This window comes from Leptopilina boulardi, unplaced genomic scaffold, assembly GCF_019393585.1.
Source record: "Leptopilina boulardi isolate dan_hultmark-lab unplaced genomic scaffold, ZJU_Lbou_2.1 LbouV2_372, whole genome shotgun sequence".
NCBI classification, from domain to species: Eukaryota; Metazoa; Arthropoda; class Insecta; order Hymenoptera; family Figitidae; genus Leptopilina; species Leptopilina boulardi.
In genome coordinates this window covers 2,970,545-2,995,009 of record NW_026137943.1, presented here as the reverse complement: position 1 = coordinate 2,995,009, position 24,465 = coordinate 2,970,545, and the positions used below count along the sequence as shown (strand labels likewise).

Genomic DNA, 24,465 nt, shown 5'->3' with positions numbered 1-24,465 from the left:
ATAACTTTTTTAGGTGAGAATTTACAGTTTGTCATTTTTGGAAAAAAAAAGGAAATAAAAATGTTGGATTTAATAAAACAAAAAGGTTTCTATTTATAAAAAAATAAAACAATTCTTATTTTTTCTTTTGTTATTGTATTTTTTAAATTTTAATTTAAATTTATTTATTGAATTTATTTATTTAAATTATTATTAATTAATAATTAATTAGTTTTTTTTTTTAATTTTATTTTCTCCATTGTTTACTTATTACAAAGTTTTTAAAAAAAATTTTCCACCGAAAATTATTAAAAAACTGAATAAAAATTTAATTATTTTATTATAAATTAATATTAGCTTGGAAAAAAAATGATTAATTATTGGATTAATTAACAAAATTTTTGTGTTAATTATTTCAAATTATCATTTGAATAGGAAGTTGACATTGTAAAGGCAGTCTCCCCTACTATTTTTCTCTTAAGTACACATACACTGAACTGACTTGTATCGTGTATTGCATAATATTCTTCCAATGCATAATATATGAATATTATTTATATACATTAAGCAGTGAAATCTGATTCTATTTTGTATAAGCAGTATATATATATATAAAAGACATTCAATGAATCATCAATATATGAGGACTTGTAATCCTTGTTCTCCTTCAATTTCCTTAAGAGTTGCATTTATTATCATTTTAGAATTTTACACTTACATTCTAACCGCAATGCAGTTTCTTTGAATGAATCCTCGATATAGGTTGAAGAACTTTACAAACAGTATATTTAATCACCTAATTCATTGTGATTTAGTATATAGTGAAGTGTCGCGTTCCTAAACCTTATAAAGTGTCCTTGTCCCTTTTACCAAGTGATATATATTTTACGCCGTTTGTATATATATATATGTCGTTCAATTTTAAATTAATTTAATGCATTCGCATACATTTAATATTTCACTGTATAAATAGTTTCATTTTTTTTAATACATAATATTTTTTTCCAAACTGTATTTTTGCAAAGATTTTTTAATCGCGCCATTCTCTACATTGAAAAACAAATTTTTTTTTGAACTACATATAATAGTTTATAATCCATTTCTTTTTTAATAATAATAATAAAAATAAAAAATAATAATAATAATAAATAATAAAAATAAAAAATAATAAAAATTAAAAAAATAAAAATAATAAAAATAATAATAAAAAATAATAAAAATTCAAAAAAATTAAAAATAATAAAAATAATAATTTTAAAAAATAATAAAATAGTGATGGAGCAAATTTGCTTGAATCAGTTAATTTACATCATTAAAATGTTTAACGACGTATGTATATATATGACATACAAGATAAATAATACAATTATCAATTCATATATTTCCTATCGCAGCGCTCTTTGACTTTAGTTTTACTCCCGACTTTGTCAGTATTGTGTGTGTACGTTATATATTCGAGAAAAAAAAAAGAAAAAAAAAAAATAAAATGCTCACCAAAAATTTTCGTGTGTTATCCAGATGTATTACTATTGCACGCAATGATAAATTAGATATATTTCAATTGAATAATAAACGCGAAAGAGGTAAAGATGATTTTTTTTTATGAATAAATAAATTTTTTTTTTTAAATAAAATTTTTTCAATTCCAAAATAGAAAATGAATAATGATAATTTTTGGTATATTTTTCGTAAATAAAAATTAATTCCAAATTAATTATCAGACATTGTTGAAATTAAATATTTGAAATTTTGGTAAATTGTTGTCTTTAAAATATTTTTCTATTTTAAAAAGGGTCTTTCGTTTCTTTTTTTTTTTTTGAAATGAATATTTTCAGATTTTGTTAATTTTATACAAAATATTAAGTTTTTTTTTTTTTTTTTTTACCAAAGTTTCATATCAAATAACTTTTTTGGGACATTTGAGAAAGAATGCCCCATTTGCTTAATATATACAGTAGATATTACATAAAAATTTTAAATCTATTTTTTGTTATTTTTTTAATAACATATTAAAAACAGTTTGATTTATTCAATGCATTTTTAATTTGTATAAATTATTTACGGAAATAATACGTTTGCAGAGTTCACAACGTTTATGATCAACGATTTTAGAAATTTCAAATTATTACAATTTTTTTAGTGAAAAAATTTTTGCAATTTTTCACGATTAACAATTTTAATAGAAAAAATTTCTAGGCCAAAAAAGTTATTGTTTTGTGTGAAAAATTTTTTTTTCTCTTTTGTTGATTAATCGTCAATTTTTAATAGAAAAATTTTTGTTTATTTGACAAAAATATTATTTTTTTGTGTGGAAAATTTTTTTTTCTTTTTTAATCATTGATTAATCGTGAAATTTTAATATAGAAAAAATTTGTAGAACAAAAATATTTTTTTGTGTGAAAAATATGTTTTTTTTTCATTAATTATTAAAAAAAATTTACCATAAATTGTTTTCTTCTAAAAAAAAAAATAGTTTTTCCTATCAATTAAAATTGTTAGTTACGTAAAAAACTATAATAACAATTTAAATACTTCCTTATAATAGAGTGCAATTATTTACAATATCCAATTGATAAGCTATCAAGAGTTTTTATTTTTTTATGTCTCCTTATTTATACCTTATTGTTACCTTATTTTTACCTTATAATGGAATTCAACTTCATTTTTTGATTCTAATGAAGAATCAGTCTAAACAAAATTTAGTGCATTTACTTTTTTGCATTTTTATATTTTTCAGGACCACTATTATTTTGGCACAAAATTTTTTTATAATAATTATTATATTTTTAATTTTAAGAATAAATTAATTTTTTTTTAGTTTTATGTATTATTATTATTATTATTTCTAATATTATTATTATTATTATTGTGATCGCTGTTTCAGGTGAAGATTTTTTTCCATGTACAGATTAGAATATAACAATTGTTACAAAATTTGTGTAAAAAATAATGCTGATCCGTTATTTATTATTAAAAGTGTGAAAAAATTTATTTTGAACAATCTGTATTAAAAAAAATTTTAATTAAAAAAAATTTTAATTAAAAAAAATTTTAATTAAAAATTTTTAATTAAAAAAATTTTAATTTAAATAAATTTTAATAAATTAATTTTTTTTATTTAAGGATGCTCATCAATTTTAAATAAAACATTTTTCTATTGTCAAAATCGTGATTATTGCATTGATGCAATAAAAAAACTTGAAAATAAAGATGAAAATCTCTCGCATCTATATAATCCAGGTTCTTTGCAATTAATGGAAATGACAATTGGCGAATTATTTGAATCGGCCGTTGAAAAATGGCCAAATCGTGAATGTATATTTTCAATTCATCAAAAATTACAATTAACATATGCCGAAGTTTATAGACGTGCAAATATATTGGCAGCTGGTTTAAAAAAAATTGGTTTAAAAAAAGGTGATCGCATTGGTTTATGGGCACCAAATGATATTGAATGGTTTATTGGATTTATTGCGTCAATGAGATTGGGTTTGATTATGGTTGGAATTAATCCCGCATATCAAGAAGCTGAAATACAATTTTGTTTAGAAAAAGTACAAGTGAAGGCAATTATTGCACCTGATGTATTTAGAAAAAAAAATTTTGCCTCTATAATACTTGAATGTAAAGAAAAATGTCCATTTTTGGAGCATATTATTATTTACTCAGATAATCATGTTAGGTAAGTTTTATTGAATTAAAAAAATATATTTCTCTTTGAGGGGAAAATTGATTTTTGCCAGTATTTAATTTTTCATTATTATTTATTATTTATTATTTATTTGCTATTATTATTATTATTATCATTATTTATTTATTTTGCTGCTTGAAAATAGAAATTTTTATTTTACAAAAAAAATTTGTAAAATTGTTTAAAAATTCTATTAAAATATTTTTTTCTTGGAAGAATTTTGTGGAAAGTAGTTTATTCAAATTCATTTTAATATTTCATGATTCGAAGAAAGTTTATTAAATTAATTGATCTTGATTGTTTATTGTTACATGGATTTAGGGAATATATTTTAATGATAATCAAGATAAAGGGTTTGTCAAACGTGACATATTCTTGAATAGACTTTAACCGAAGGGACGTTAAATCGCATAATAATTCTCTCTTGTTGACTTTTAACGTCAAACTACCCACACTAACTCGTGGGCTTGATTCATGAATATCGCGTGCAACATCGCGTAAAATAACTGACGGAAAACTTTATTATATTCTCAAAGAATTGGGTTAAATGAACGCTCTGATGTTTTGGAATCGAATTTTTTTTTTTTTTATGATTTTTGAGTCACGCACTTTCTAATTATTTTCTCAATTTAAGAGCAAAATTCTTCTTTATATCGTCAATAATTTATTTTAATTGGAAATATTTTCTATACAATTTTTTTTTAATTTTACAAATATTTTTTATTCAAAATTGTATCATGATAAATTTTTTTTCTAAATCGACTTTTTTTAAAGGAAAAAAGAAAAAAATAATTTTTTTTTGAACGGAGCTCTTAAAATTTTGTTATATAAATTATTTATTTTAAAAATAAAAATTTATTAGGGAATTAAAAATTTCCTCATGCGCCTTGGAAAAAATATTCTTAAATTAGAGCCTGAATAAAAAAAAAAAAATGATTTGCGTAAACGAATCGATCGTTGAATGTGACTTGCAATTTTTAAAAAGAGAATAATTTTTTTTTTTCGTCAAAGTTTACTTAAAAAGCTTGTCTTATAAGATACAATGGCATTTAGATTAATTTCCTGTAATAATTTTAATATTCTTTCTATTTGATACAGCCTTGTATAAGGAACAAAAGGGGAAAAAAAAATTCAATTTTTATATTAGCTTTTTTTTTATCGTATTCTTTGATTCATTTTTCTTCTATTATCTTTTTCATGGGGGGATATTACTGTAATCTTAAAAGCATATAAATATATTTGCTGATTATTCTCGCAAGACGGAAATTACTTTGAATTTAGGTCGCGTTTAAAAAATAATCTCATTTTTGTTAATGTGTACTAATTTTTCCAGTGGATTTCGAATCTCGCTTTATACGATTTGTTTTTAGATTTGTAAATTTTAAGGATTCATTTTTTTTAAATTTGCAATTCTAATAATTTTCAATTTAGAGGCACACGACTTTTGACTGATGTAATTAATTTGGCAACCGGAAAGGAAATTGAAGCAATTTGTAAAGAACAAAAATCTGTTTCACCATACGATGGTAGCAATATACAATTCACATCAGGAACAACTGGAAAACCAAAAGCAACATTTTTAACTCATAAATCTCTAGTAAACAATTCACATCAGGTAAGTAAGGAGAAATACCAAAAAAATGAAAAAAGAAATTAAATATATAAAAATTTTTATTTTCAGGCAGCAAAACGTTTTCAATTGTACAATAATCATCATAAAATTTGTGTAAATGTGCCATTTTTTCATGCATTCGGAATGATAGCACAGACCTCAGCCTGGCACTCGGGAACAACTTTAATTCTTCCCGCACCAACATTTAATCCAGTCAGTTCTGTCGATGCAATTGTTAATGAAAAATGTACTGGTATTTATGGCACCCCAACAATGTGGGTAAGATTTAAAACAAAAAAAATTCAATACAGAATATTATAAATTAATTAAGTACATATGTAAATATTTTCCGCAGATTTTTTCTCGCCAAATTAATATTAATAAAATTTTATGGAGAACTCAAAAAATTCGCCACAAAATTTTATAATAATTTATCAATTATATTTTGGGAGAAAATCTGAGGAGAATATTTTATATGTAAAATTACAATAGTCACATGGACCTTAAATAAAAAAATATACGTCGATTGTAATTGAAGAAATATCTGATTTGAATGAGTTGAAACAAAATTGACAGCAAATTATGACAACAAATACAATGTACAATTATCGGTCAATAACAGTATTGGATATGATTAAAGAAACATATTGAATGATTGGAATGAAATAGTAAACAAATCAATCAATCGTAAATCTGATTACGATAAAATAATTAAAATAATTAATTACATTTCATTTTTAATAATTTCATATTATCTGCAGGTGCATCTCATTGATGTAATTAAGAGAGTTGGTACTTATTTGGATCATATTAAAATTGGAGCAGTTGGAGGTTCACCTTGTTCGCAAGAACTTCATCGAAGAATAAAGGATACCTTCAATTTCAATGGAATGAATGTAATTCATTATTAATTTAATATTAGGATAGATTTACCATTTTTAGCCACTTTAAGAGAAAGGAGCAGTGAAATTTTTTAGCCTTTCAAAATTTACGTTGTTTTTATGCCAATTTTTTTTTCTATCATTAATTTAGAGTCTAAAATTATTCCGAATTATTGAAATTTGAAAAAAATATTTGTTTTAGAATTTTTATTTTTTAAAAAAATTGAAAATTTTAAAAATCAAATACGACTTTGCTTATTTTTATGGTAACCATTAAAAAAATATTTTAAAAAATTGCCGATGAAAATAATTTTTAACCACTTTTTGAATTGAGGTCTTTTTGATAATAAAAATAGAACTTTGTCATATAAGATTAGACTTATACAATATTGGCTTCTTTTAATCTAAAAATCTAAATTTTATTGGCAATGTTAGGTTTTACCTCACGAGGGGTCGACGACTCGACCTATTCGCTTCTATCTATGCACATATCTTGTTGGAAGTTTAGAACTCATATGCATACGCATGGTAGCATAAAAGCTCTACCCTAGATGACCTCAAAACATTTACCTTCATTTATTACCATTATTATTCATTCCCAAAAAAATCTGTTCGAATAATTGTATTTAATATAAAATAAATTTTTTTTTCCTCAGTCTATATACGGATTAACAGAAACAACAGCAATTGTTTTTCAATCGTTACCAAATGAAAAAGAAGATCTCACTGAAACTTGTGTTGGATACCTTTCTGATCATGTAGAAGTTAAGGTAGTAGAATTTCGAAATTTTTTTTTTAATTTTACAAATTATTATTATTATTATGAATTTTAATTATAGATAGTGAATGAAAATGGTTCAACAGTTCCTTTCGAGACACCTGGTGAATTATGGGTTCGTGGTTATAACAATATGATTGAATATTGGCAAGATGAGGAAAGTACAAAAAAAGTATTGACTGATGATGGTTGGTTAAAAACAGGCGATCAATTTTTATTGAGAGCTGATGGTTATGGTCAAATTGTTGGAAGGCTAAAGGATATGATTATCAGAGGAGGAGAAAATATTTTCCCTAAAGTAAGAAAATAAATTTGATAAGAAAATATTTTTAAAAAAATTTAATTATTGGTAAATTTTTTCCATTTTTTTTTAGGAAATTGAAGACTTTTTGGGAACACATCCAGATATTTTGGAAAATCATGTAATTGGTATAAATGATGATGTTTATGGTGAAGAAGTTTGTGCTTGTATTAGATTGAAAGAAGGATCAAAATTAACTGCCAATGAATTGCGTGATTGGTGTAAGGGAAAAATTGCACATTTCAAAATTCCCAAATATTTGGAATTTAGAGATACATTTCCTTGTACAACAAGTGGAAAGATACAGAAATATTTACTCAAAGAAGAATATGAAGATAAATATTCAAGTAAATCTAAATAATATAATTTTTTTTTAGATTTTTTTTTTTAATATGAAAAATTTACTTAATTTTTTTCAATTTGCTCAAAAAAGACGATTGGAATTAAGTCTGGGGTAAGAAAATAATGTATAAAATATTTTCAAAATGTATATATAAAAAAAAAAAATGTTAATAAAATTAATTATTTTTTATAATTAAAACTTTATTTTAAGGCAATTCATTAGTTAATTCTTAACATATAGTTTTTTTTTACAAGTTTACAGATTTTGAATAAAACAAAAATTTTGAAATTATAAAACAGATTTTATTTATTTATTTATTATTATATCAACATTTCGCTTGTCCCATTCAAAAAAAGCAATAAGATTCAGAGCATATTTAGAAAAGACGTAAGTTCCAGAGACAAAGTAGAAAAGACGTAACTCTCAAAACCATTTAGAAACCGCATAACTCTGACAACATAATATTTGGAAACAACGTAAACGTCTTTTTACAATTTTTCAGGACAGCAATTTTATTATTTGGAAGCTTCAGATAATTCGAAAAATAAATGAAATTCATGCAAATATGAAGTTTATAACCTTCTGTATTTGTAAAAGTCGCACGGAATACAAAAAATCTCTTCATAACCCATAAACAAGTTTGTTTAAACTGCACAGTCAAATATCAACCCAAAATAATGAATTTTGCAAAATGTTTTCAAATGTACGATTTTTAATATTAAGACTAACATAATTTTCATTAAAATAAACGGTTATTTAAGTTTGTTATCATTAAAAAAAATATAGTATATATAAAAATATAGTAGAATAGAGAGATTTGGAATGCATAAATGAAGAACTCCACGAAATAACGATCTATGGCACAATTGAAAAGCTTGGTTATGAGCTTTCAAAAAATATAAAAATTTCATAAATTAATAGCTGTAACCGAATTATTGATGCCCGTGAAGTTAGCACCACAACTCATTCAAAATCAATTTTTTTTTATTTTAAACGTTTGTTGGTCGTTTGATAGTGTTTGATAGTTGATATTTAACGTTTGATAGTAATAATTAGAAAAAATAAACAAAAATCAAATTTTGGTGTGCTATTTTCACACTGCACCCCAAATTCAAAAAAATACTAATTTTTCATTTGTAAACGTTTGTTGGTTGTTTGATAGAGATTGATAGTCAATTCTGAACGTTTGATAGTTGATATAATAATAAATATAAACATTATCAAAAACATCTATCCATGTCGCATCCCTCCATTTGCACATGCGCAAAACATACTTTCGCGGCATTTTCAAAAAACAGGAACAAATTTTCCTCTTCGATTTTAGAAACAAAATGTAATACTTCAAATTTTTATTCATATATCATACAATTAAATACTCTCCTTTCAAAATTGTCAAATTTTAATTCCAAACGTTTGTACGCAGTTTAATATTGATTAATGGTAGACTAATATCATTTGATAGTGATTGATAGTTCATTATTTTCGTTTGATAGAGATTTAAAATTGACTAAAATCATTTGATAGTGATTGATAGTTGATTATTTTCGTTTGATAGTGATTTATAATTGACTAAAATCATTTGATAGTGAATAATAATTGGCTGAAATCGTTTGATAGTTAATTATTATTGGATAATATCGTTTGATAGTGATTGATAGTTGATTATTATAGTTTGATAGTGATTTATAATTGACTAAAATCGTTTGATAGTGAATAATAATTGGCTGAAATCGTTTGATTGTTAATTATTATGGGCTAATATCGTTTGATATAGTGATTTATAGTTAATTATTGTCGTTTGATAGTGATTTATAATTGACTAAAATCGTTTGATAGTGAATAATAATTGGCTGAAATCGTTTGATTGTTAATTATTATGGGCTAATATCGTTTGATATAGTGATTTATAGTTAATTATTGTCGTTTGATAGTGATTTATAATTGACTAATATAGTTTGATAGTGAATAATAATTGGCTGAAATCGTTTGATAGTTAATTATTATTGGCTAATATCGTTTGATAGTGATTGATAGTTGATTATTATAGTTTGATAGAGATTGATAGTTAATTATTATCTTTGATAGTGATTTATAATTTATAATCATTTGATAGTGAATAATAATTGGCTGAAATCGTTTGATAGTTAATTATTATTGGCTAATATCGTTTGATAGTGATTTATAGTTAATTATTGTCGTTTGATAGTGATTTATAATTGACTAATATAGTTTGATAGTGAATAATAATTGGCTGAAATCGTTTGATAGTTAATTATTATTGGCTAATATCGTTTGATAGTGATTGATAGTTGATTATTATAGTTTGATAGTGATTGATAGTCAATTATTATCTTTGATAGTGATTTATAATTTATAATCATTTGATAGTGAATAATAATTGGCTGAAATCGTTTGATTGTTAATTATTATAGGCTAATATCGTTTGATATAGTGATTTATAGTTAATTATTGTCGTTTGATAGTGATTTATAATTGACTAAAATCGTTTGATAGTGAATAATAATTGACTGAAATCGTTTGATAGTTAATTATTATTGGCTAATATCGTTTGATAGTGATTTATAGTTAATTATTGTCGTTTGATAGTGATTCATAATTGACTAAAATCATTTGATAGTGAATAATAATTGGCTGAAATGGTTTGATAGTTAATTATTATTGGCTAATATCGTTTGATAGTGATTGATAGTTGATTATTATAGTTTGATAGTGATTGATAGTTAATTATTATCTTTGATAGTGATTTATAATTTATAATCATTTGATAGTGAGTAATAATTGGCTGAAATCATTTGATAGTGAATAATAATTGGCAGAAATCGTTTGATAGTTAATTATTATTGGCTAATATCGTTTGATAGTGATTGATAGTTAATTATTATCGTTTGATAGTGATTCATAATTGACTAAAATCATTCGATAGTGAATAATAATTGGCTGAAATCGTTTGATAGTTAATTATTATTGGCTAATATCGTTTGATAGTGATTGATAGTTGATTATTATAGTTTGATAGTGATTTATAATTGACTTAAATCGTTTGATAGTGAATAATAATTGGCTGAAATCGTTTGATAGTGATTGATAGTTAATTATTATCGTTTGACAGTGATTTATAATTGACTAAAATCATTTGATAGTGACTAATAATTGGCTGAAATCGTTTGATAGTTAATTATTATTGGCTAATATCGTTTGATATAGTGATTTACAGTTGGCATAAATCGTTTGATAGTGTATGATAGTTTATCAATATCATTTGATGCTGATTGAAAGTTGATTAATATCGTTTGATAATGATTTATAGTTATTTAAAATGGTTTAATAGTGATTGATAGTTGATTATAATCGTTTGATAGTGATTTACAATTGTCTAAAATCTTTTGATAGTGATTGATAGTTGATTATTATTGATTGATAATGATTTATAATTGATTATTATAGTTTGATAGTGATTTACAATTTACTTAAATCGTTTGTTAGTGATTAATAGTAAATTATTATCGTTTGAATGTGATATACAATGGACTAGAATCGTTTGATAATGATTGATAGTTGATTTTTAACGCTTGATAGTGATGTATAATTCACTAGAATAGTTTGATAGTCTTTGATAGTTAAAATTCAAGGTTTGATGGAAATAATTAGTAAAAATATTTCACACACAAGAATTGTGTGTCATTTTCACAAAGCACCCTATTTTCAATAAATTATTGATTTTCCTTTTACATTCGTTTGTTAGACGATTGATAGCAATTGATAGTATATTTTAAATGTTTGATAGTCCAAATTAAATTAGATATTAAGGTACGCTCTCACCTTTTGCTTGCATGCACGCATGCAGAAGTTGTCATGGCAACGTGGAGGAGTAAGTGAGAGGAAATATTCAAATTTGCATTTATTATCTCTATTACTCTTATACGTTGCCATGACAACTTCTGCATGCGTGCATGCAAGCAAAAGGTGAGAGCATACCTTTAAAGTTATAAAATACATCTGTTCGACCACTGCAACCCTACTCTGCGCATGCGCACAAAATAAGTGGCGGACAATTCAAATATCTTCAACTAACATTTATTTATTTATAGCGATTAATTTAAAAAATCTTTAATTAATAACAAGTCTAAATTGAAATAAAAATAAGCTATTTCATTTTAACAATTGAATTATTTTATGAATTATTTATTAATTATTAATAATTGTTTGAAAAAATAATTTAAAGTTTTAGTAATAGATCATGATTTGATACAAATTAAAATTTGTTTTCCGATTATAATTGAATGAAGAGACATTTCATTAGTTCATACAATTTAATTGCAAGTATCGCAATACAAATGTTTTGAAAAAATACAGATAATATTTATAAATTATTATTCAGTTTCAACAATGTATATATTTTTTTATATACCTAATATTTATGTTATAAAAATAATTCTTTTATAAAATTTCCCAGTACATATTTGAACTTTTTTCTTTTTGTTCATCAATATGTACCTAAGTATTACATAAAATATATAAGACAAAGATAATGTTTTCACTTTCTTTTCAAATAAAATATGATCAAACTTTTCTATACTCTAATGTATACTGCTGCTGATGTTGTATATCCTGTATTATAATCCTTTGCAGTAAATGGATGAATTTTTTTTTCGAAGTTGTTATATCTCGCCCAATTTCCGTTTAATCTTCGACATAAAGCTATATGTTGATTTTCTAAATTGCGATGTATTATTCCAGTTAGTCTGTAAATAAAAGTATTTTAATTACATTAATTCAATCCTATTATATTTAAAAATATTATTCTGTATAAATTATTTGATTAATTTTATGAAAAAGAGAAATTATTACTAGGTATTAATTGTTAATATATGACATGTAGTAATTTAAAATAAAATTGTACAATTTTTTAGTAAAATTATGTAAACTTATGAATTTTTATATGCTTCAATGATTTTTTGGATTATTATTTTAGTGAATTATAATAGAATAATTTTATGACTATAGCATACCTGTAGGTTTCTTCGAGTAAAGTTAAGTAGACTGGAAAATCATGAACTTTACAAGTAAGCAATTTCTCTTCATCTTCAGCTTTATTGATCTCAGTGTCAATGATAATGTGCTTATTGTATTTTATTTGTACTGACAAAGAAAGAAGATCACATTTTTCATTTTCACATTTGCTAGTAGAAATTCCTTCATATATTATATTTTTTTGTAATGTTTTGTAACCGTGTTTTAATATATTTTTTTTATTAATGCGTAAATGAGGAATGTTTTCGACTTTTTGGTAATTACATAAACATTTCGAAATTCTGAAAACACTTGGTTCATTTGTCATGAGAAAATTCCACATATTTAAAATATTTGAATGACAACTCACCGAATGTAACACATTTTGCGATTTTACACCTATTCTAATACGTTCGGTTTTCAGACTATCCGGGTCAATAAATTCTTTTAAAATGGAGCATCTTTTAATGTATATAATGTCATTCACTTTTTCAGAGTTAAGAAATGACAAAATGAATTTACAAGTCAAATTTTCAGAGATTTCCATATGTTGAAAGTATATTGGCGACTCTGCTGAACCTATTGTTAATATTTGAACAATCGTATCAAAGGTAGAAGTATTAGTGATGATGTATTTTTGGTTTTTGATTTCCAGTGGCTTGGGAAATTTGCTTCCATTTTGTAAAAATTTTTTATCAATGTTTTTAATCGATGTTTTTTGTTTATTATTTAAAGCTATGTCAGCTTGTCGAATATGTATATCTGGACATTCTTTAAAGTATTTAGATGGTTTTCTCTGTTTTATTTCATTGTTTCTTTTGCGTTTTTTGACTGTTTGTTTATCATCATCTGGTGAAGAAATGCAAATAGTTTTATTTATTAAACTATTTTCCTTTTCAAATTTGTTTCGCCAATTTTCATTCTCTTTTAAAATTGAGTACGGATGATCAAAATTAACAGTACTTTGATCTGCAGCAATTGAAGTATCTTTTTCTGATTCATTTATATGTACTTGTGTTGAAAGAATATTTTCCAGTGGAGTTGATTTTTCATAATCTTCTGTTATTCTTTCTTCTCTAATATACACGAAAGCTGATGGAGTGTATTGCTCTTGGTAATCCTTTTTCGTAAAGGGTTGGATCTCTGTTTCCGAGTCATTATGTTTTTCCCACCTACCATCAAGTCTCCTACACAAAGCTACGTAATGGTTTGGTTGGTAAATTATAATGCCAGTTAACCTGTAAAAATTTTTTATATATAGTAAAATTTGCGCATTGTAAATAATATTATCTGAACAAGATATTGTAAAAATTAATAACAATTTTCATTTTAGTTGATTGAATAATAACTTTTTGAATATACAAAAAAATCTAGTAACATATACCAAAGTATAACAAACTATAATCATAAAAGAACAAAATTTATAATTATCATACCTGTAACTGTTGCCTTCCAATGTTAGGTAAACTGAAATATCGTCAACTCTACAAGTAAGTGATTTCGTTAAATCAATAGCTTCTCTGACATCGGCCTCAATTATGATGTGAGCATTGTATTGCAACTCTACTGAATGCAAAAGGCTGCAGTTTTTATTTGAACATTTTTGAATGTTAGTGTCTTCAAATATTAAACTCTGTGGAAGTGCTTTAAAACTGTTTTTCAATATATTTTTATGGTTAATCCGTAAATAAGGAATCTCATCGATTTTCTTGTGATTACATGAACATTTTGAAATTCGAAAAACACTTGGTTCATTTTGCATAAGAAAAGTCCACATATCTAATACATTAGAAAAACAACTTACTTCATGTTCATTATTTAGCGATTTTGCGTCAAGTTTCATTATTTTAGTTGATGATCTTGTAGGATCAATAAAGTTCTTTAAAATTGCACATCGTTGAACGTAAATAGAATTTTCTGTGCCACTTTTGATAAATTCTAAAATAAACTTGCATGTTGAATTTTTTGACTTCTGAATGTGGTGAAAATACTCTGGTAAATCTTTGGCACCCACTGCTAAGATTTGAACGGTTGCATCAAAAGGACACGTGTTTGTAATGATGTATTTCTGATTATTAATGTTTATGGGTTTTGTAAAATTGTTTCCATTTTCTAAAAGTTGTATCGAAGTCATATTTTCTTTTATCAAAGGAGCTACATCTTGTCTACCATGTAAAACTTGAATTTTTCTTTCTGGTTGCTGGAAATAAACATTTTCTTTTATTTCTTCCTTTGAAACATCTTCTCCCTGATTTCTCCAGTTTTCAGAGAAAAGAAGGTCATTTGTTGGAGTATCGAATCCTTTTGAGCTGTTTACTTTAATTTCTAATGCAGTACTGTGAGCAGGTATTTGACTTTCGTTAGCAAAAATTTCAGAGTCTACTTCGCTTTCCAGATTATTAACATTAATATCTGATTTTTCTTCAACAATTATAGATGTTTGCTGAGATTCCTCCATTTGGGAAACAAAGGCTTTAGTAATGGCAGTTGTCGCTATTAAGGTTTGACCTTTTAGTGCTTTAAAATGGATTCTGTAGAATTTGTCAGCTCGGAATCTTGCAAGAATACCTTCAATTATATTGTTTTTTAACTCTCCGAAATTTCCTTCTACATAACAACTCGTTGCTCTTATACATTGCGTTTGAAAATAAGTAATCATCACACCAGTCCACAATACAAATTCTTTAGATTTTAGAAGTAAGTGCTCAAAAAATTGTGGCATATAATATGCATTTACTCTCGAGTGTACAGTATTTTTATCTTTTTCGGCTTCAAGTTTTAATCGGTTTATCCATTGTAAAATGTTGATATCATCAACAACTTCTTCGTTTAAGGAGTCTTCAAAATTTATATTTAGCCCACTTGATTCCATTTTTTTGGAGATATTTTTGAATTGAATACTATGCTCGTCAGGTATTAATTGCATCGCGTTATGCTTTTCCTTTGCCATGTAATCTAATAACTCTAGTCTAGCTGATTCAGCCGCAGAAGGTTGTAATGAATCTACTATTTCGCCGTCGTATTTGTGTGATGATACGATCAGAGTCAAAAGTAAAATTTTTTCGAATGTTTCAAAAGTTGTACACGATATCATTAAAGCAATGCAGCGTAAAAAAAAATCTTTAACTGCTACGTTGTTAACATTGAAACATTTAAGTCTACAAAATATGGCAATAAGATGTGCTACATCTACTCTTATAAATGTAGTTGCAGGACGAATCTTAGTTTTAGATTCAGTTAATGCTAAGAAGCATGTTCTGCAATAATCATTTATACTCAGACGATTAAAAGACAGACACATGGCTCCTAACAATGCGTACGAATAATCGCAGACAGCCTGTTTCGGTACAATGCCAACTTTTATTAACCAAGAATTAAGCCAAAATAAAATTGTGTTAGTATCCAAACCTGCAGACAACATTTGTCCTACGGAAACAGTAGTTTTGTTAAAATTGATAACTATTTCAAATAGAAAAATAGCCGGCGCTTTTACATCTTTTACGGAAGTTACTGGAGTCACTAAACTTGATGTGCTATCTAAGCAAACAAAAGACTCGTTTTTCGTAAAACGAAAGTACTCTTTCGTTAAAAATATTTGCTCCGGCAACAAGTATTGTAACTGGAAAGGATCAGCACCCACAAAGTTAATGGAACCAGCATAAGGAGGACTATATTTTAATTTTGTTAAAATCTCCACTGGGTTATTCCCATCTTTAACATTGATTCCAAGTTCTTTATCCCTACATTCTTGTAGAAGTTTTCTCAAAACGTCATTTGTGGGCAAAGTAGGAGCATTTAAATCTCCTAATTCAACCGTTCCTCTTGCCATATTTCTTCTACAATTTGCTGCTCCTTCTCTCAAAACTTTTTCTCCTACATCCCGACGTTTCTTGTTGCGAAGTTGTCTTTGAACAACTTCATGATTATGTAATCTGGTATCAGTACATTTTACCTGTAACCACACGTCCGCACCAGCAATTGGTTCTTCGTTGCACAATGCTTTTAATTCATTTCCACACTTACTACTCTTACACTTTGCGTAAATGTATAAAAAAGGACGATCAATTTTATTTGATACTTTGCAAAACTTGAAAGAAAAAGCGCAAGGTAATCTGTATTGCATTAAAAACGTATCAGCAATAACGTCGGTCCATTCGCCAGGTTTTAATGTTATATATTCTCTGTTACCGTATTCACGAATAACAGGTTTTATTTTTTCCCATGATTCACTTTCAATTTTTAAATCGAAAATATTTCCTTTAGAAAAATTAGAAATAATTGGAATTTCATATTTTGAACCTTCACCATCAGAAGTTTCATTTTCAGTCGATGAATCATCACTGTTTGTTATTTCTTTTTCAACATTTGCTACATCGTCGGTTACTTTTTCTTTTATTCCTAATTTTTGAAATACTTTTGTTCGAAGTTCTCTTCTATTATTTTTAAAATTTATGTAGACGTTGTGTGCAGTCCATTTTCCATTTAATGCTTTGCTAATGTTTGCATAAAATTGATCAGAATATACAGGTATGCTGCCATCAGATAAATTTTCTGCAAATAAGCACACAGCATTTACAGCGCTACTGATGTCAACTAAAGCTGAAGGTGGCATCTAAGAATAGAAAACATACATGTGAAAATTGTAGTGAAATATAAAAAGTGAAGTACCATGACGATGTTAAGTGCAGCAAGTTATAAATATGAGTGAAGCGACATCATGATAGTAATATAAATCTCTTTTGCAACTTTTACATTCTATCGTCATGGAACTTCACACTTAATCAGAGTCGTACTTTTATACACTAAGAAAAATATATTTTATTGAATCTTTAACATTTCTGCTAAAAGTAGGAAAATAATTTATGTAAAAGCAAAAGCTTTTAGGTCGTGTGATTGCTGTGATTCTACATGGAAATATTCTTTGCAGGTTTTCTCGCAAAATACTGGATAGAGTGAGCTAAAGAAGATATAAGAAAACGCTGTTGGGTGCTAATGGAAATTTAATTTTGAATAATTGCACATTTAAAGACAATTTAATGACGTCGAGTACTTACACTATTTTCGAATTCTCTACAAAATTTTAACTTAATTTATCAAGTATTTTGCGAGAAAACCTGCTAAGAATGTTTAAATGTGAAATCACAACAGTCACATTGAGTGATTTTTATACTTTTGATACTAAACGCTTTTGAAGCGACGGAAAATTTTTCTCAGTATATGACAAATCCAGAAAAAAGGCACATATGTATTGCCCACATTTACCTTTATAAATCATCACTTTATGAAAGTTATCCGAAATTTATTCAGTGCAGAACACTATATAACTTTATACAAGAGTTTATTTAATATATATAAAATATTAAATATTCTCTTTAAAATCGTTGAATCACTATACAAATTCTGCTCAATAAGAGTCAATAAAAATTATAATTGTATAAAACTACAATTAAGTAGCTTTATAAACTTGCACATTCACATAGTGTCACATATTATACAATTTTTTTGAATCTATGAATCATCACTATAAATGCTGCACATTAAGAGTCAATATAATTTGTAATTGTTTAAAACTACAAATAAGTAGCTTTATAAACTCCCAAATTCACATACGCTGCCACGTAATATATTTATATTAATGTATTTTTATTTAATAAAAGACATTCCAGTGGGATAAAATAATAATTCAATGACTGCAAACAACGGTTTATACCACATGCAAGAGAAAAATATACTCTCCGGAATATAAGGGTACAGTCACAGTTCATCGCCATAATGGAGCATTTACACCTACGGTAAAAATTGTCCAGAATGGAAAATCTATATTAGAGTAAGAAAGACAGGCTGTGAATCTGTCTCTTTTACTCTAATGTACATTTTTCGTTCTGGACAATTTTTACCGAAGGTGTAAATGCTCCATAAGGCCAACGCAAAATAGACTCTTGAAAGTGAATGAGCTGAAAAAAACAGATATATGTGTCCATCCTTCTCTTACTCATTCTCTCGATAGCGTTTCCGCTTTTAAGGTTAATGCACAATAGATTTGCGAAAGTCGTTCACGAACGAAATGCATGAGATAGAAAAGGATACGAATATATCTCTGTCCTTTTCTAACTCATGTTGCACGTTCGCGAATGTCTTTCCCGAAGCTATTCATTTTCGTTAAGGAGTTTCCAGAATAGAATTTTTTGTGACATTAGCATAAACGTAGACGTTAAATTAAAGTTCTTGAATTTTCACTTTAGGTTAAGATGTGAAACGAAATAAATGAAATTCTGCTAAATAATAATTACAACGTATTTAGTTTATGATAAATAAAAATATGAAATATGCTGTTTAAATTATGTTATTAATCGGATAATAAAAATTATGAAGTATTGTATTTAATAAAAATTATCATTCTATGAACTATGAATTGGCATTTCAGTTACTTCTACATTATAGCATTTGATAATTGGATCAGCTGAAAATTAGGTCAAGTGGTGATTCCGACATATAGAAATTATGGTAATTTCACATTATAATAAATAGGAATTTGATTAAAATATAATGGAGCATTTACACCTTCGGTAAAAATTGTCCAGAAAGGAAAATCTACATTGGAGTAAGAGAGACAGATACACAGTCTGTCTCTCTTACTCCAATATAGATTTTCCATTCTGGACAATTTTTACCCTAGGTGTAAATGCTCCATAATTAGCACAATTTCAAGTTAAGGCCTGAGCAGAATAGCGTCGTAATCGTAAACGCAATCGCAAACGTAAACGGAAGAATGAGTTAGAGAAGGATAGGTATATTGTGTATCCTTCTCTAACTCATTCTTCCGTTTACGATTACGATTGCGATTCCGGTTACGTTTCTATTCTGCGTTGGCCTTTAGATCAAATGTTTTTTCGAAAAATAATTTTTCGTTCAATTTACAATTCGTATAAATAGAGAGTTGTGAAACTAGTCATTTGAAGATTGTGAATTCGATTTAATACACATTCTTTAGGGTACGGTCACACTATCTCATGCATACACAGTGCATGTATGAGATAGTGTGACCGTACCCTTACTTTCAATTTGAGATGAAAGGTAGCACCCCAGAGACGGTATGTTTCCATTGTCCCACTCGCCAAAATCACCATTCGCGATTTAAAGGCCAACGCATAATAGCTTCGCGAATGAGGTGCATGTGATAGAAAAGGACACATACATACACCCTAATGCATATTTGCTGTCTTTCCAGTTTGCCGACGTTTTGAAAATTCATAACATTCTTATACAAATATTGTTATTTCGTGACGTATGAACTAACTTATTCGTCATGAACTAACAATATTTTTATAGAAATGTAAACGACTATTCAAAATGTCAGAAGACCGGAAGAACAGTATACATAATTATATGCATTAGGGTGTATCACTGTCCTTTTCTAACGTAGAAAATGTATAAAAAAGGCCTTTCTCCAATTGGATCTAAAACTATGCGTTCCGATTGCGTCACGTTGATTTTAGCACTGGTATTTGCTAATAAAAATCTTTCTTGAGATAAAATTATATCAGAATGATGCATAAAATATTTCAACTTGCACCAAAGTCTGGCATTCGATAACATATTCCTGTGCTCAACTGAAAATAATTGTTAATTACTTAATTTTCACTATCAAACGCTAAACCTTAACTAACACACGACTAACAAACGGTATAAATAAAAAAATTAATTAACAATTAAATTGGGGTGTGGCATGAAGTTAGCACCCAAATTGTAATGAATTATAGATTTTTTAAATTAATCGATATAAATTCGGTATTTGCTAAAAAAATCTTCCACTATACAATATAATATTCGAATGATTGATAAAATATTTCAACTTGCACCAAAGTCTGGCCTCTGAGTTTTTACTCCTCACTTTAAATGAAAATAATTATTTTTTACCGATTTTTCTTTGTTAAAATTTTTTTGATAATGTATAGTATTTATTGCTGTTGTTGAAGTGACCCTAATAAATAAATGTTATTTGAAGATATTTGAATCGTCCGCCACTTATTTTGTGCGCATGCGCAGAGTCGGGTTGCAGTGATCGGACAGATTTTTTTTATAACTTTAATATCTAATTTAATTTGGACTACTAAACGTTTATAATATACTATCAATTGCTATCAAACGACTAACAAACGAATGTAAAAGGAAAATCAATAATTTATTGAAAATAGGGTGCTTTGTGAAAATGACACACAATTTTTGTGTGTGAAATATTTTTACTAATTATTTCTATCAAACCTTGAATTTTAACTATCAAAGACTATCAAACTATTCTAGTGAATTATACATCACTATCAAGCGTTAAAAATCAACTACCAATCATTATCAAACGATTCTAGTCCATTGCATATCACATTCAAACGATAATACATAATTAATTATTAATCACTATCAAACGATTTAAGTAAATTGTAAATCACTATCAAACTATAATAATCAATTATAAATCATTATCAATCGATAATAATCAACTATCAATCACTATCAAACGATTTTAGTCAATTGTAAATCACTATCAAACGATAATAATCAACTATCAATCACTATTAAACCATTTTAGATAACTATAAATCACTATCAAACGATATTAATCAACTTTCAATCAGCATCAAATGATATTGATAAACTATCATACACTATCAAACGATTTATGCCAACTATAAATCAATATCAAAAGATAATAGCCAATAATAATTAACTATCAAACGATTTCAGCCAATTATTATTCACTATCAAATGATTTTAGTCCATTATAAATCACTATCAAACGATAATAATTAACTATCAATCACTATCAAACTATAATAATTAACTATCAATCACTATCAAACGATATTAGCCAATAATAATTAACTATCAAACGATTTTAGCCAATTATTATTCACTATCAAACTATTTTATTTAATTATAAATCAATATCAAACGATATTAGCCAATAATAATTAACTATCAAACGCTTTCAGCCAATTATTATTCACTATCAAACTATTTTATTTAATTATAAATCACTATCAAACGATAATAATTAACTATCAATCTCTATCAAACTATAATAATCAACTATAAATCACTATCTAACGATATTAGCCAATAATAATTAACTATCAAACGATTTCAGCCAATTATTATTCACTATCAAACGATTTTAGTCAATTATAAATCACTATCAAACGACAATAATTAACTATAAATCAGCATATCAAACGATATTAGCCCATAATAATTAACAATCAAACGATTTCAGCCAATTATTATTCACTATCAAATGATTATAAATTATAAATCACTATCAAAGATAATAATTAACTATCAATCACTATCAAACGATAATAATTAACTATCAATCACTATCAAACGATATTAGCCAATAATAATTAACTATCAAACGATTTCAGCCAATTATTATTCACTATCAAATGATTTTAGTCAATTATTAATCACTATCAAACGATAATAATTAACTATCAATCACTATCAAACGATATTAGCCAATAATAATTAACTATCAAACGATTTCAGCCAATTATTATTCACTATCAAATGATTATAAATTATAAATCACTATCAAAGATAATAATTAACTATCAATCACTATCAAACGATAATAATTAACTATCAATCACTATCAAACGATATTAGCCAATAATAATTAACTATCAAACGATTTCAGCCAATTATTATTCACTATCAAATGAGTTTAGTCAATTATTAATCACTATCAAACGATAATAATTAACTAACAATCACTATCAAACGATATTAGCCAATAATAATTAACTATCAAACGATTTCAGCCAATTATTATTCACTATCAAACGATTTTAGTCAATTATAAATCACTATCAAAGATAATAATTAACTATCAATCACTATCAAACGATAATAATTAACTATCAATCACTATCAAACGATATTAGCCAATAATAATTAACTATCAAACGATTTCAGCCAATTATTATTCACTATCAAATGATTTTAGTCAATTATTAATCACTATCAAACGATAATAATTAACTATCAATCACTATCAAACGATATTAGCCAATAATAATTAACTATCAAACGATTTCAGCCAATTATTATTCACTATCAAATGATTATAAATTATAAATCACTATCAAAGATAATAATTAACTATCAATCACTATCAAACGATAATAATTAACTATCAATCACTATCAAACGATATTAGCCAATAATAATTAACTATCAAACGATTTTAGCCAATTATTATTCACTATCAAACTATTTTATTTAATTATAAATCACTATCAAACGATATTAGCCAATAATAATTAACTATCAAACGCTTTCAGCCAATTATTATTCACTATCAAACTATTTTATTTAATTATAAATCACTATCAAACGATAATAATTAACTATCTATCACTATCAAACTATAATAATCAACTATCAATCACTATCAAACGATATTAGCCAATAATAATTAACTATCAAACGATTTCAGCCAATTATTATTCACTATCAAATGATTTTAGTCAATTATAAATCACTGTCAAACGATAATAATTAACTATCAATCACTATCAAACGATTTCAGCCAATTATTATTCACTATCAAACGATTTTAGTCAATTATAAATCACTATCAAACTATAATAATCAACTATCAATCACTATCAAACGATATTAGCCAATAATAATTAACTATCAAACGATTTCAGCCAATTATTATTCACTATCAAACTATTTTATTTAATTATAAATCACTATCAAACGATAATAATTAACTATCTATCACTATCAAACTATAATAATCAACTATCAATCACTATCAAACGATATTAGCCAATAATAATTAACTATCAAACGATTTCAGCCAATTATTATTCACTATCAAATAATTTTAGTCAATTATAAATCACTATCAAACGAAAATAATCAACTATCAATCACTATCAAATGATTTTAGTTAATTTTAAATCTCTATCAAACGAAAATAATGAACTATCAATCACTATCAAACGATATTAGTCTACCATTAATCAATATTAAACTGCGTACAAACGTTTGGAATTAAAATTTGACAATTTTGAAAGGAGAGTATTTAATTGTATGATATATGAATAAAAATTTGAAGTATTACATTTTGTTTCTAAAATCGAAGAGGAAAATTTGTTCCTGTTTTTTGAAAATGCCGCGAAAGTATGTTTTGCGCATGTGCAAATGGAGGGATGCGACATGGATAGATGTTTTTGATAATGTTTATATTTATTATTATTTCAACTATCAAACGTTCAGAATTGACTATCAATCTCTATCAAACAACCAACAAACGTTTACAAATGAAAAATTAGTATTTTTTTTAATTTGGGGTGCAGTGTGAAAATAGCACACCAAAATTTGATTTTTGTTTATTTTTTCTAATTATTACTATCAAACGTTAAATATCAACTATCAAACACTATCAAACGACCAACAAACGTTTAGAATAAAAAAAAATTGATTTTGATTAAGTTGTGGTGCTAACTTCACGGGCATGAATTATTGTAACTAATAGAATTAATAATAGTTACCAAAAGTGTAATAAATAACAATTTACATATACATACTTATTACAAATTTCATGAAAATTTACGTTTTTTGAAAGCTCATAACCAAACTTTTCAATTGTGCCATAGATCGTTATTCCGTGGAGCTCTTCAAATATTTAAGGGTTAAACTCTAAAAATGCAATGATTTGTACAATTAAAATATTGCAGCTATTTAAAAATTTTCATTGAGCAGACTAGACTTTTAATTAAATTTTAAAAGAATATAATTTTTTAACTACATTCAATTTCATTAAAAACACATAATTA

The 24,465-nt window shown here is 26.0% G+C and overlaps 2 protein-coding genes and 1 long non-coding RNA gene across 3 annotated transcripts; 2 read left to right on the top strand and 1 right to left on the bottom strand.

Moving 5' to 3' along the window:
* The first annotated feature begins 1,373 nt into the window (after nt 1–1,373).
* LOC127287691 (medium-chain acyl-CoA ligase ACSF2, mitochondrial) lies at nt 1,374–7,759 on the top strand. The gene is made up of 8 exons (XM_051314754.1): nt 1,374–1,562; nt 3,103–3,661; nt 5,102–5,285; nt 5,352–5,561; nt 6,044–6,178; nt 6,820–6,933; nt 7,003–7,239; nt 7,316–7,759. Exons 1-8 carry the CDS (start codon nt 1,466–1,468, stop codon nt 7,601–7,603), a joined length of 1,824 nt encoding a protein of 607 aa, XP_051170711.1. The 5' UTR covers nt 1,374–1,465; the 3' UTR covers nt 7,604–7,759.
* A 4,416-nt stretch (nt 7,760–12,175) lies between these two features.
* LOC127287698 (uncharacterized) lies at nt 12,176–13,534 on the bottom strand. The gene is made up of 2 exons (XM_051314762.1): nt 12,616–13,534; nt 12,176–12,348 (listed from the first exon to the last, which is right to left on the bottom strand). Exons 1-2 carry the CDS (start codon nt 13,161–13,163, stop codon nt 12,177–12,179), a joined length of 720 nt encoding a protein of 239 aa, XP_051170719.1. The 5' UTR covers nt 13,164–13,534; the 3' UTR covers nt 12,176.
* A 4,312-nt stretch (nt 13,535–17,846) lies between these two features.
* Nucleotides 17,847–19,057, top strand: LOC127287731 (uncharacterized). The gene is made up of 3 exons (XR_007843915.1): nt 17,847–17,903; nt 18,274–18,364; nt 19,041–19,057. It is a non-coding gene; the product is annotated as an uncharacterized LOC127287731 (long non-coding RNA).
* Nucleotides 19,058–24,465: the final 5,408 nt, after the last annotated feature.

What these genes read in the sequence shown, in the direction of transcription:
- LOC127287691 (XM_051314754.1), top strand. Translation starts at nt 1,466, where the DNA reads ATGCTCACCAAAAATTTTCGTGTGTTATCCAGATGTATTACTATTGCA. An exon ending in GAATAATAAACGCGAAAGAG is followed by an intron (nt 1,563 to 3,102) that starts GTAAAGATGATT and finishes TTTTTATTTAAG; the next exon opens with GATGCTCATCAATTTTAAAT. An exon ending in TCAATTTCAATGGAATGAAT is followed by an intron (nt 6,179 to 6,819) that starts GTAATTCATTAT and finishes TTTTTTCCTCAG; the next exon opens with TCTATATACGGATTAACAGA.
- LOC127287698 (XM_051314762.1), bottom strand. Translation starts at nt 13,163, where the DNA reads ATGGAAATCTCTGAAAATTTGACTTGTAAATTCATTTTGTCATTTCTT. An exon ending in TTACTCGAAGAAACCTACAG is followed by an intron (nt 12,349 to 12,615) that starts GTATGCTATAGT and finishes TTTTATTTACAG; the next exon opens with ACTAACTGGAATAATACATC.